This window comes from Dipodomys merriami, unplaced genomic scaffold (assembly GCF_024711535.1).
Source record: "Dipodomys merriami isolate MVZ:Mamm:240054 unplaced genomic scaffold, mDipMer1.0.p SCAF_22, whole genome shotgun sequence".
NCBI lineage: Eukaryota > Metazoa > Chordata > Mammalia > Rodentia > Heteromyidae > Dipodomys > Dipodomys merriami.
This window is the reverse complement of record NW_027203604.1, coordinates 24,504,991-24,518,469: the sequence shown is the minus strand read 5'-3', so window position 1 is coordinate 24,518,469 and position 13,479 is coordinate 24,504,991. Positions and strand designations below refer to the sequence as shown.

General features: G+C 39.9%; 1 protein-coding gene across 1 annotated transcript in view; it reads left to right on the top strand.

Moving 5' to 3' along the window:
- The window catches only part of Hsd17b3 (hydroxysteroid 17-beta dehydrogenase 3), a 48,148-nt gene that overhangs the window by 14,928 nt on the left and 19,741 nt on the right, over window positions 1-13,479 (top strand). The window contains exons 3-4 of the mRNA XM_070033713.1: window positions 8,014-8,089; window positions 10,144-10,251. Coding sequence (XP_069889814.1) covers window positions 8,014-8,089; window positions 10,144-10,251 — 184 coding nt within the window. The remainder of the gene's footprint in view (window positions 1-8,013; window positions 8,090-10,143; window positions 10,252-13,479) is intronic.

Genomic DNA, 13,479 nt, shown 5'->3' with positions numbered 1-13,479 from the left:
TCCTGCCTGAGGGAGGAAAGTGGGTTGCTTGTGCTTTTGGGTTCTGAGTTCAGCTCCCACCTATGGGTGGATCTCACGCTCAGAGACAGCACTTGCTCATTGCTTCTCAAGTAGCTCCACCAGGCCTCATCTTCTGGCTTCTCCTTTATTCCATCTGGTATGGCCTGAGATTTTAAAGAAACTTTGGTGATATACTTCAGTAATGATTGAAAATCTCAAAAAACCAGTAGGGGATTTTGCCTTTTCCCAAGGCAAGGAAATAATATATGTCTGAGATGACAAATTGTCTTACACTGCACAAATGTACACCACATAATTGCTATGAGTCCAATAAAAAAAAGCCAGGTGCTGGTAGCTCATGTCTGTAATCCTAGCTCCTCAGAAGACTAAGGATTGTAGTTAGAGGCCAGCCTGGGCAGAAAAATCCATGAGACTTTTATCTCCAATTAACCACCCAAATCTCTGAAGTGGAACTGTGATTCAAGTAGTAAAGCACCAACTTTTGAGGGAAAAGGCTAAGGTGCAGTGCCCAGGCCCTGAGTACTGGCACACAAATGGAGGGACGAAAAGTGAGCAAAAGCAGTCATTATATTTGATGTAAATTATGTAAAAATTGAATTGTGTAACTTGAGGGTAAGAATGGGAAGGGGAAAAATAAGGGAGATTGAAGGCCAAGATGAATTGTATTTAGAACCTGACATAGAATTGGAACCTCTTAGCCAGATGCTGGTGGCTTATGCTTGTAATCCTAGCTACTCAGGAGGCTGAGATGTGCGGATCGTGATTTAAAGCCATTCTGGGCAGGAAAGTCTGTTTGACATGTATCTCCAATAAACTACTTAGAAAAGGGCAGAAGTACAGTTGTGACTCAAGATCCTCGAGCAAAAGAAGCTCAGGGACAGCCCCCAGGCCCTGAGTTCAAGCTCCAGGACCTGCACACAGGCACGCACACCCCACCACACACACACAATTGAAAACCTCTTTGTACAACTACTTAATGATAAAATTTAAAAATATATGTGCAGCAAAAAAAGATTGTTAATATTAATGTCTCACTAATACTGCTCCTGGCTTAGGATTTAGACCTTGCTTCTATTTTCTAGCAAAGAAGAATGTGGGGTTGCACTCCTGTCTTCATGTCTTCTTTTCTGTGGATTTACATTTTCCCAGAAAAAAATCACTTCCCAATGGTTTTACAGAAATTCCGAGGGTGGCAAAGCAACAATGAGTGTTCACCTTTTCTGGTAGTTTAGATTCTGGCTGACCTCTAATGAATTATCCTGTCTTCTCACTCTTGGCATTGTTGATTGCTCACGTGGGCCTCCTCTCTCTACCATATTGCTGGAGATCTGTCCATTTTTTTAAATTAAAAAAAATTGTTTTTGACTGAGGTTTGAACTCAGTGACTTGCACATGCTAGGTTGGCCCTGTACTTTAGGCACACCTCTAGGTCTGTTTTTTACTGGTTACTTTTTTTTTTTTTTTTTGGTCATGGGGCTTGAACTCTGAGCCTGGGCTCTGTCCTTCAGCTCTTCAGCTAAAGGCTAGCACTCTACCATTGAGCCACAGCACCACTTCTGGTTTTCTGGTGGTTTATTGGAGATAAGAGTCTCATGGCCTGTTCTGCCCGGGCTGGGTTTGAACCGCATTCCTCAGATCTCAGCCTCCTGAATAGCTAGGATTACAGGCATGAGCCACCGATGCCTGGCTTCACTGGTTACTTTTATGGTGTGTTCTTGATCCTATTTCACGCTTCCTAAAGCCTAAATGATTCCCTGGGACCACAGGAGGGTACCACTTCATCCAATTTCCTTTTGTAGAGATAGAGTTTCCACAGAAGACTTTTCTGCCCAGGTAACCTGGCACCATGATCTTTTTAATTTCCCCCACCAATGTATCTTGGGATAGTAGGTTTGCACCATGCTCAGCTTTAATTTTTCTTTTTTTACAAGTACTAAGGTTTGAACTCAAGTCCTGGGTGCTGTCTTTTGGCTTTTTTGCTCAAGGTTAGTGCTCTACCATTTGAACCACAGCTCCACTTCTGCCTTTTGGGTGGTTAATTAGAGATAAGACTCTCAATGCTTTCCTGGCAGGGCTAGCTGCAATTCTCAGCTCTCAGCCTTTCTGAATTGTTAGGATTGCAGGTGTGAGTCACTGGTACCTAGTGTCCATACTCAGTTTTAGTTGGGTCAGATAGGGTTTCTACAACTTTCCTGTGCAGACTTGCCTGGAACTGGTATCCTCCCCATTCTCAGCCTCTCAAGTAGATGGGAATGCTGGAGTAAGGCAATGGTATCTGGCTGAGATTTCAGTCTTATCAGACACTTCAGAGCCAACTTCCAAAGAACATGATGTTACTCATTGTTTGAATATGTCCATTAGATTAAATACATTATTGAATTTTTTTTGGACAGTTAGGTTCAGCTGCCAATTGTTGAAAAGACATGTGAAAATATCGGTGTGGTGGGAGTGGGGGTGGGGGAGACAGCTTCTTTAAAATCAGTTTTACTGTGGCATTTTATTTTATTTTTATGATGCTGGGATGGGACCCGGGGGTCACACTTTCAGGAGAGGTGCTGCTCATTGAACTGTACCCCTATTCTCCAGCCTTCTGTTTATAGATATAGGTTTTTCAAATACTATAAAGTTGTATTGAAGTGGTTCTTTTACTTCTTCTATTTATTTTTATTTGGGGGCACTGGTACTGGGACTTGACCTCAAGATCTCATGATCTTTTTTAAAAATATGTTTTTATTGTAAAAATACATTACAGAGGGGTTACATTTACATGAGTAAGGTAATGAGTACATACATTTCCTATTGAGGATTGTTACCTCCTCCTTTGTTTTTCCCCTACCATCCCTTCCTTCCCCACCTCCCCAACTCCTCCCTGCCCCCCCCACTGCAAGTCGTAAAGTTCATGATCTCATGCTCTTGATTGGCTTTTTTGCTCAAGGATGGCACTTGAGCCATATCTCCAGTTTTGCCTTTTTGGTGGTTAATTGGAGCTAAGAGTGTCATGGACTTCTCTATTCAAATTGACTTTAAACTGTGATACTTAGATCTCAGCTTCCTTAATAGCTAGGGTTAGAGGTGTGAGTCTCTACAACTAGTTTCTTCAATGTTTCTGAATAGGGCATAGTTACATATTCAGTTCTGAAAATTTATAGGATTTTGGATGAGGTTGGAATTGTGGCTATTTAGCCAGATAGCTCAAAGGATAGTCTAGTATTTTTTCTTCAATGTTGTAAAAACATAGTTTTAAAACACAAATATGTGTTTTACTCAACCTAGTAGTGAAAAAACTCAAGTAGACACAAGGGGCCATTGAAAAGCATCTAAGCAATGACTTGTCATTGGGAGACAAGAGCAAAAAACTAGCACCACCTTCAATCCTAGCTACCTTTCTGCAGAGTGATGACCTTGCACCTCTGGATGGATTCTCCATGACATTATGAAATCAGCTCCTTGTGTTTCTAACCTTGCGGGTTCTGAGCTATCTGCACCTTCATCAGCTGAGAACTTCTCTATTAGAACAAAGCTTACTGCCCAAGGACATCAGATAACATCAAGCAGACATTAGGAAATATTCTAGGATGATATTAATTTTTTAAAAGACTAATCATCCTTTTATTTGTTTCTAAGCTTGAAATGGTATTTAACCATTTGATATCAAAATATAAAACTCTCTCTCAGGATGTTTGCTAAGGCTAGAGGTAGCCTTAACTAAAATGTAAACTGAAATGCCAAGTGCTGGTAGCTCATGGCTGTAGCTACTCAGGAAGCTGAGATGCATAAGATGAAGGTTCAAAGCTAGCCCAAGTAGAAAAGTCCTCAAGAGTTTATCTCTAAAATAACCAGTCATGGAGGCACAACAACTTAAGTGGTAGAGCACCAGGCAAGCAGGTAAGCTAAGCAAGTGTGAGACCCAGAGTTCAAATCCAAGTATCATAATTAACAAATAAATACAAAATAAAATGGCTAAAGGCAGCTAAAAAATTTTATGGACAAGAAAACTAGATTTAGTAGCCAGAGTCTTGCAAAAGCTTAGAACTGATTTAAATTAGCTTAAACAGAAAGTAGAGGTTGGTACCATAACTCAGGAATAGATCACTTGCCTGGCAAGCACAAGGCCCTACATTCAAACCTAGTACAATATGTACAGACAAACATGTATACGTACATGTGTACATAGCAGATGTCAGGGAGGGACACATAGCTCATAACCATTCCATCTAAATGTACATGGAGGCCTACCCAGACAGTTTATATTCTAAGTTTTTCTATTTTCTTCCATGCTTCATTCCATTCTTCTCTTCCTCTTTCATCTTAATTGTTAATGAGAATCAGTCATTACTAGCTATCCACTGCCTCATATTGGTTTATTTCATATTCATCCCCCTTTTCAGGCTCTTTCTTCTCGTTTGAAGTATCTTTCGGTCTGTATCTATTCCTAAGAAACATTTATTATTTTGTGTACGTTTTCTCCTTATGAATAAATAACTTGGACATTTACTAATTCCAATGTAGTACTTGTCTTTCTCTCTTTGGATGAAAATTTAACCATTCTTGTAACGTATTTCATTAAAAAATGACATGAATTTGCTTTCATTGTACTATAATCAAATTCAGTGCTCAGTTACATAATATAAAACTATGAGACCTTTATGTCAAAGGGTAGAGCTACTAGATGGACAAAAAAGGGGTAGGAGTAAGGTGAGACAGGCAGAGGGTCCATGAAATCCAAAATGAGTCTACCTGGATTCTTCACTTGTCTCATCCTATTTCTGGCTCTAGGAAAATAACCTAGATTCTTGGTCACTGTATGGAGGAGGTTGTTCTGAATGCAAGGTGGGTACCAGGCACTAGATTTGATCCCTAGTAGTGAAAAGTCTCTCTCTCTCTCTCTCTCTCTCTCACACACACACACACACACACACACACACACGAAGACAGAGACAGAAAGACAGAAACAGAGAGACAGAGATACAGAGAGTGAAAAAACTCATATACTCAGAAAACACAAGCAACAAAAAAAGAGTAGAAGCAATATTAATGCCAGATAAAAATAATTCTATATAACAAATAATGAATATTCATGTTGATACAATTCAGACTATTAGTATTGAGCCAATTCCATATAATGTTAGAAGATTGAAAGCAGGAGCTAATCAAAATACAGGTGATTGGCAAATTATCCTCATTGTAGGAGATTGTCATGTCTTTCAGAAGCAAAGTTGTAACATATAGCCAGTGTCATAACCAACATCATAAAGTAGCACAACTCACCTGCTCCTGAGGCATAATCAATCATTCTGGCTACCCCTTTTTCACCTTGGGTTTTGTCAAGTCATGGACACCTCTTAGGTGGAAACAAGGTCTTATGGTCACTTCTAAGGTATAAATATAGTTTCCTTTCCATGGTGCCTTTTGTCCAATCTTCTTCCTCTCCTAGCTAGGACCTGCAGTAGAGGCAGTGTGTGTGTGTGTGTGTGTGTGTGTGTGTGTGTGTGTGTGTGTGTGTGTGTGTGTGTATGTGTGTGTGTGTGTGTGTCCATCTACATACTGTGGTGTTTTGTCTTTCTTTGCCTAGCATTTCTTCTTGTGTGGTGACTAATAGTGGTGTGTTAACCCTCCAGGAGGATAGTAGAGAGTGAGAAGGAGGAGAAAGAGTGGGCCATACAACTCTTGTATCCTAAGGATGCCTCAGTCTCTGAGTCTGGTGACTGACTCTCACTCTGTGTCCATCTGTGGTTCTACACTCCCTCTCCCCTTCAGAGGATGGGGCTGGAAGTTTCTACTCTCTCATCACCTGCTTGACCTCATCCTGAAGCTCCCTAGGGTCAAATGATTCCAAGGATGTTAGAAACTTTTGTGTCAGGGATTAGGGACTAAGACCAGATATGAAAACAAAAGATTCTCCTACCACCCCTTGGCCCTTGACACACCCCATGTTAGTGTTCAAATGGAATTGAACTAGAAAATATTCGTTTGAGCCGGGCGCTAGTGGCTCACACCTGTAATCCTAGCTACTCAGGAGGCTGATCTGAGGATTGCAGTTCAAAGCCATCCTGATCAGGAAAGTCCGTGAAACTCTTATCTCCAATAAACTGCCAGAAAACCGGAAGTGGTGTTGTAGCTCAAGTGGTAGAGTGCTCGCCTTGAGCTGAAGAGCTGAGGGACAGCGGTCAGGCCCCGAGTTCAAGACCCATGACCACCACCACCAACAACAACAAAATATTCATTTGGTGTACTACAAAATAACAAACAAACAAGTAGAAGTCATGTATTCTTCTATCCAAAGACTTACTTAGAAGGCTGATGGGAAAATATTTTTTAAAAACCTATAGGTGAGCTACAGAACACTATCAGAAATTTTTTAAAAAGCCAAGTGGTACTCTATCCTGTGCTGGAGAAGACAGACAATTCTTAGAGATAAGACATCACTAAATTAAAAAGAATGTTGTAAGGCAATACTTAAAGTCACAATTATATGTGATAAAAAGAAACAAACTCTACAAAAGAAACATTTCTCTCTGTACCATGTATGCCCACAGATACAGAGAGGAAATTAGGGAAAGATCACTAACACACAGAGGAAGTGAATGTAGCTGGTTGAGGAGACAGGACTATGGGGACATTTTTTTCTCTTGGTATTGTTTTTTATTCTTTGTGGTAGAACTGGGATTTGAAAACTGGGACTTGAACTTGCTACATAGATGCTCTGCCCCTAACCCTTTTGGCTTGCTAAAGGAAAATGCCTGGACCTTGAGTTCAAGCTCCAGTATTAGATAGATAGGTAGATAGATAGGTAGGTAGGTAGGTAGATAGGTAGATAGATAGATAGATAGATAGATAGATAGATAGATAGATAGATAGATAGATAGATAGATAGATAGATAGATAGATAGATAGATAGACAGATAGATAGATAATCATAGCATACTCTTTTCTTGAAAGCACATACAATAGACACTGATGCTTACTAGAGCTGTTTCTTGGGATGGGGGGAGGGGCATCCCTCCAAATTTCTTTGGATGCCTAAGTCCTTGGTACAAAATGGCATAGTGCTTTCTGCCCATGATCTGCTCACATCCTCTGGTACATTTCAAAACATGTCTTGGTTAGTTATAATACCTAATACGGTATAACTCTATTAAATAAATCTCTATCATGTAGGGAATAGTGACAAAGCCAACACATCTATGTTTTTTCCTCTCTTCTTCGCCTCCAATATTTTGAATTCTAGGACACAACAGCCGTCTTGCTTGGGCTTTAGATTTAAAAAGTGCTTTCAGATTGTGGGTCTGCACAAGGAAAAACTAGTCTCTTGTGCATTGAGCTGGTGGTGGTGGTGCACACTTGTAATCCCAGCTATTCAGGAGGCAGAGACAGGATCGTATGGTTAGAGCTCAGACCCTGGAACCACAAACTAAAAGGAAAGGGATTAGGAACATGCTTAAATGATAGCAAATGCGAGGTCCTGATTTCAAACCTGAGTACCAAAAAGAAAGCACAAAGAAAAACAATTGTGTGTGTGTACACAAACACACACACACACACACATGCACACACACACTCATGCATACCAGTACTTGAACTCAGGGTCTGGACACTGTCCTTTATCTTTTTTTACTCAAGGCTGGTGCTCTACTACTTGAGCCAAAGCTCCATTGCTGGATCTTTGCTGGTTAATTAGAAATAAGAGTGTCATGGACTTTTCTTCCTGGTCTGGCTTTGAACTGTGAACCTTAGATCTCAGCCTCCTGAAAAAAATGTTTACAGTTCTTTTAGATTGGCCTGCTGTGGTTGCTTTGCTTATAGCTCAGAAACTTTGCTCTATTCTACCGATTTAAGTCCAGGAAAAGAAAATGCCCTGCTGCAAAGTGCATGAGCCAGAGACCCTTGAACTTGGGATCTTGCTTGGCCTTTTTTTTTTTTTTTTTTTTTTGCTCAAGGCTTCCTTATCTGCTCAGCCTCTTCCTGTGTTTGGTTTTCCCACTTCCACTCTAGCTGGCAAAACATGGACTCAACCTTGTGCTTATCAGCCGGACGCTGGGAAAACTACAGAGCATTGCCAGAGAGATTGGTGAGTGACACTCCTCCCCGCCCCAGCAGTAGAAGTGTTTGTGGAGCTCATCAGTTAAGTCTGCCTGCAAATTCCAAACTGTTGTCTGGAAGCTAGGCTGCCATCTGTTCCAAAGGGAGTCCAGTGACAAGGGCAAGAATTAAGATACAGGCTTTAGCCCACCCTAGATTCTGTACCAGGTAAAGCAGGAAGGGGAGGGAACAGGCATGAAGAAGGCCCATTTTCTTTTTGGATCTGGTGCTTTCACATTTAGAGTCAGCATTCCCTCTGGCAGCAGGATCTTCATATGCCTGTGCCCATGATCTGTTCCTTGCAGGAGGTTGAGAGACGTTGCTTACTGATGGACATCAGATTTCAAAGAAAGATCTGATCCAGGTCTGCAATGAATGGTTGCAAAGGGTACATGCTATACAACTCTATATATCATAATTATGATAATTTGCTTAGAAGTGCTCTTAGTTAAGACTGACTATATTACTTCTTTTGGAATATTTGAAATGTAATGATTACTAATTTAAGAAATAAACTTTTCAATTCAAACAGGATGAGTCTTCAATTCTGAAGGAAAGCTTGTTAAAATGCTGGCTTTGTCTGGAGTCAGCCTTCTTTTTTGGGGGGCAGACTTGGGATCGGAGATGAGCCGGAGAGGTATGGGGCCCTGGAGTCACCCCTCAGAGGCTCAGTGTCCTTGAGAAGATGAATTCACCTTTTGTTCTAAATCTGGATGTCAGAAGTAACTTTGATTAGGACCACGGCATTCTTGAGTGTCTTGCTCATAATGCTAAAATGCCCTGTTTATCATCCTTTTGAAAAGAAAGCAGTATCTTTTTTTAATTAAAAACAAAAACCCTTACTCACAAACTATATCTCAGGTTGTTGTATCCAGAAATATTAGTTCTAACTCTAATACTAAAGCAGTTCACTAAGAAATTGATGAACAGGACCTGTAGTTTTTTGGTCTGCCTGAAAACTTCTGCACAGGCGTGATAGTGCTGAACCGTGTAGAAAGCACACTGAACTTGGAGTGGGAAGGGGCTATGGTGGCCCTGGGACATGCAAGCTTCTCAAGTCTTAGTTTTCTGCTCTGGAAATGGAAGTGTTGATATCTACTCAGCTAGATACCAATGGCCCATGCCTGCAATCCTAGCTACTCAGGAGGCTGAAATCTGAATTTTGTGTTTCGAAGCTAGCCCTGGTAGAAAAGTCTTTGAAACTCTTATTTCCAATTAACCAGCAAAAATCTGAAAAAGGAGTTGTGGCTTGAGTGGTAGAGCATCAGCCTTGAGCAGAAACACTAAGAGACAGTGTCCAGGTACAATGTAATAATAATAATAATAATGATAATAGTGATAGCTACTGTACAAGATTGGAAGAGGGTTAAAATAGAATTAGATATATATAAGCAGTTATATATAAAATAGAATTATATATAAGCATTTATATTATATAAATGTATATATATAAATGCTTAGTGCTAGATACATAACAAGGGTTGGTGTATCTGTAGAACTGGCCCAACAATTTGCATATCTAGCAAGTTTCCCAGGGATGCAAATGTGTGCTGTATGGACAGTAGTCTATTTCAATGCATGTACTTGTACCTACAGTAACTTTTTAAAAAAATGTTTAAGATAAACTCTCAAGAATCTTTTAGCATCTCCCATCATTTATCTAGGGTGTTTTCTTATTTCTTTTCTTTTTTTTTTTTTTTCCATCCTGGATCTTGAACTCAGGGCCTGGGCACTGTCCTTGAGCCTTTCTATGCTCAAGGCTAGTACTCTACCAAATGAGCCACAGTGCCACTTCCAGCTTTTTCTGTGTATGTCATGCTGAAGAATCGAACCCAGGGCTTCATGCATGCTAGGCAAGCACTCTAACAGTAAGCCACATTCCAAGCCAGTGTTCTCTTATTTCTAATTTATGCGTCAGTGGTTTTCTTGATACTCTGTGTAGATAGTAGAGAAGCATCTGAGAAACCTCATGGTGGCAGTAGCAGCAGGGGTTTTGTACCTCTGTTTATTAACAAAAAATGTATTATGTTGTCTTGAATGCAGAGTGGACTACAGGAAGCAAGGTGAAGCTTATACAAGCAGACTTTACCAAAGATGACATCTATGAGTATATTAAAGAAAAACTTGAAGGTTTAGAAATTGGCATTTTAGGTAAGTAGATTATAATATGCATAGTCTGTTGTAATGTATCAGTGATCTGATTATCTTTGCAACATTTAACTATCTCATGGTAGCTTAGATTTAACCCGATTTGGGGGGAGGGTTTTGGTGCCAGCCCTGGGCTTGAACTCAAGGCCTGGGTGTTCTCCTTCAGCTTTTTTGCTCAAGTCTAACACTTTACCACTAGAGGAACAGCTCCAATTTGGTTTTTTGGTGATTAGTTGGAGATAAGTAAGTATCCCTTGGACTTTCCTTCCCAGGCTGGCTTTGAACCTCAATCCTCAGATCTTAACTGCCTGAGGAGCTAGGATTATAGGCTTGAGCCATTGGCTCTATGACTTATTTTTAATCCATAGCATCAAATTAAATTATTAAAGCTCTAGAGGCTTTACTATATTAAAAATTATACATGATTTTGTATGTGTTAAACAACTGTCCAAAGTATATTTTCTTTTTCTTTCTTTCTTCATTTTTTTTTTTAGGGCTTGAACTCAGGGCCTGGGTGCTATCCTTGAGCTTTTTTTTTTCTCTCAAGCCTAGGGACCTACCAACTTGAGCCACACCACTTCTGGCTTTTTTTCTAATATTAAAGTGAGATGATTTCTTAATTTCCTTCTCTCTCTGTCTCTCTGTCTCTCTTTGTCTGTCTCTTTGTATGTATGTACCAGTACTGGGGCTTGAACTCGGGCCTAAAGCTCTTACTTGGCTTTTTTGCTCAAGACTGGCACTCTATGACTTGAGCCACACCTCTACTACCAAAAGTGAGATTCCTTTTATTTGTGTGTGTGTGTGTGTGTGTGTGTGTGTGTGTGTGTGTGTGTGTGTGTGAAAATACTGTATAGAGGGGTTACAATTACATGGGCAAGATAATGAGTACATTTCTTATCAAGCATTGTAGCCTCCTCCTTTGTTTCCCCTTCCCATCCCATCCTCCCCAGCCCCCCCCCCCCACCCAACACTCCACCCCCTGCCCTCCCCACCACCAAAGTTGTAAAGTTTGTTTTCGACATAATGACTTGTACGTCTCATTGTTGCAATGGGTCCACCTGTATCCCTATTTAAACAATTTGTTTTTTCCCTTCCCCTCCACAAATTATAACAACATCAAATACAGTGAAAGCAGGGGTTACACCGTGGGGGAGGGACATACAAAGCAACAAAGAAATCATCTTATAAATATGTTAAAAACAATTGCATGAAAGAAAAAATACATATCTTAGGGTTCATTTCCCTAACATCAATTTATCTGACCTTTTCTTCTGGTTCAGACATATACTAGTTATTGCAAATAAGGGAAACCATGGGACCTATGTTTCTTTGGGCCTGGCTTACTTCACTTAATATCATTTTTTCCAAGTTTTTCCATTTCCTAACAAATGGGGCAATGTCATTCTTTCTGATGGAGGCATAGAATTCCATTGTGTATATATACCACATTTTCTTCTTGATCCATTCATTTACTGAGGGGTATCTGGTTGGTTCCATATCTTAGCTATGGTAAATAAGGCTGCAATAAACATAGTCGTGCTGGTAGCTTTACTGTGGTCTTGTTTGTGAACATTTGGGTAAATGCCCAAAAGTGGGATTGCTGGGTCATAGGGGAGCTCTATGTGGAGTCTTTTGAGGAACCACCATACTATTTTCCAAAGTGGTTGAACAAGTTTACACTCCCACCAACAATGCAGTAAGGTTCCCTTCTGTCCACATCCCCGCCAGCATCTGTTTTTATTAGAGTTCTTGATTATAGCCATTCTAACTAGGGTGAGGTGGTATCTCAATGTTGTTTTGATTTGCATTTCTTTTATGGCTAGAGAGGTCGAGCATTTCTTCATGTGTCTATTGGCCATCCTTCTTTCCTCTTCAGAGAAGTTTCTCTTTAAGTCTTTAGCCCACTTATTTATTGGGCAGTTGTTTCTTTGAGGATTTATTGTTGGGGGATTTAATTTTTTGAGTTCCAGGTATATTTTAGATATGAGACCCTTGTCTGTTGCATGGCTAGTAAAGATCTTCTCCCAATCAGTGGGCTTTCTATTGAGCTTGCTAGCTATGTCCTTTGCCATGCAGAAGCTCTGCAATTTCATGCAATCCCATTTGTCCAACCTTTCTTTGATTTGTTGGTTTCTGGGTCTCTATTAAGAAAATTTTGGCTTGTGTCAAGGAGACCTAGGGTTTCTCTTATTCCATCCTGTAATGTTTTCAGGGTGTCTGCTTTGATTCCGAGGTCTTTAATCCATTTGAAGTTGATTCTAGTGCAGGGTGATATATAAGGATTTAAGTTCAGTTTTCTACAAGTGATTAACCAATTTTGCCAGCACCATTTACTGAAGAGGCTGTCTTTCTTCCATTCTATTTTTTTTAGCTCCCTTATCAAAGATTAGATGGCTATAGGTCAGTAGGTTCATTTCTGGGTTTTCAATTCTATTCCATTGGTCCTGAGATCTGTTCTTGTGCCCGTACCAAGCTGATTTGGTTACTATGGCTTTGTAGTAGAGTTTGAAGTTTGGTATCGATATTCCTCCAGCACTGTTCTTTCTGTTGAGGATTGTTTTTGCTACTTGGGGTCTTTTATTGTTCCATATGAATTTTTGGATTGTCTCTTGCATTCCCTTGAAGAATGAGGTTGGAATATTGATAGGTATTGCATTGAATTTGTAAATAGCCTTGGGAAGTATTGTCATTTTCACGATGTTGATCTTTCCAATCCAGGAGCATTGGAGTTTTTGCCACTTTCTAAGTTCTGTTTTGATTTCCTTTTGCAAGTTTTTAAAGTTTTCATGATAGAGGTCCTTCACTTTTTTGGCTAGGGTAATTCCTAGGTATTTTATTTTTTGTGGGGCTAATATGAATGGAGTTGCTTTCCTAATTTCAATCACACTTTTCTCATTGTTGGCATACAGAAAAGCCATTGATTTCTGAGGGTTAATTTTATACCCTGCTACTTTGTCAAAGTTTTGAATCAGCTTGAGTAATTTGGGAGTGGAGTCTATGGGATTCTTTAAATACAAGATCATGTCATCTGCAAAGAGGGAGACTTTTACTTAATCTTTCCTTATTTGGATCCCCTTTATGTTTGCATCTTGTCTTATTGTTGTAGCTAGGCATTCTAATACTAGATTGAAGAGAAGTGGAGAGAGTGGATATCCTTGTCTCGTTTCTGAGTTAAAAGGAAATGGCTTTAGTTTTTGCCCATTAAGTATAATGTTGGCTGTAGGTTTGTCA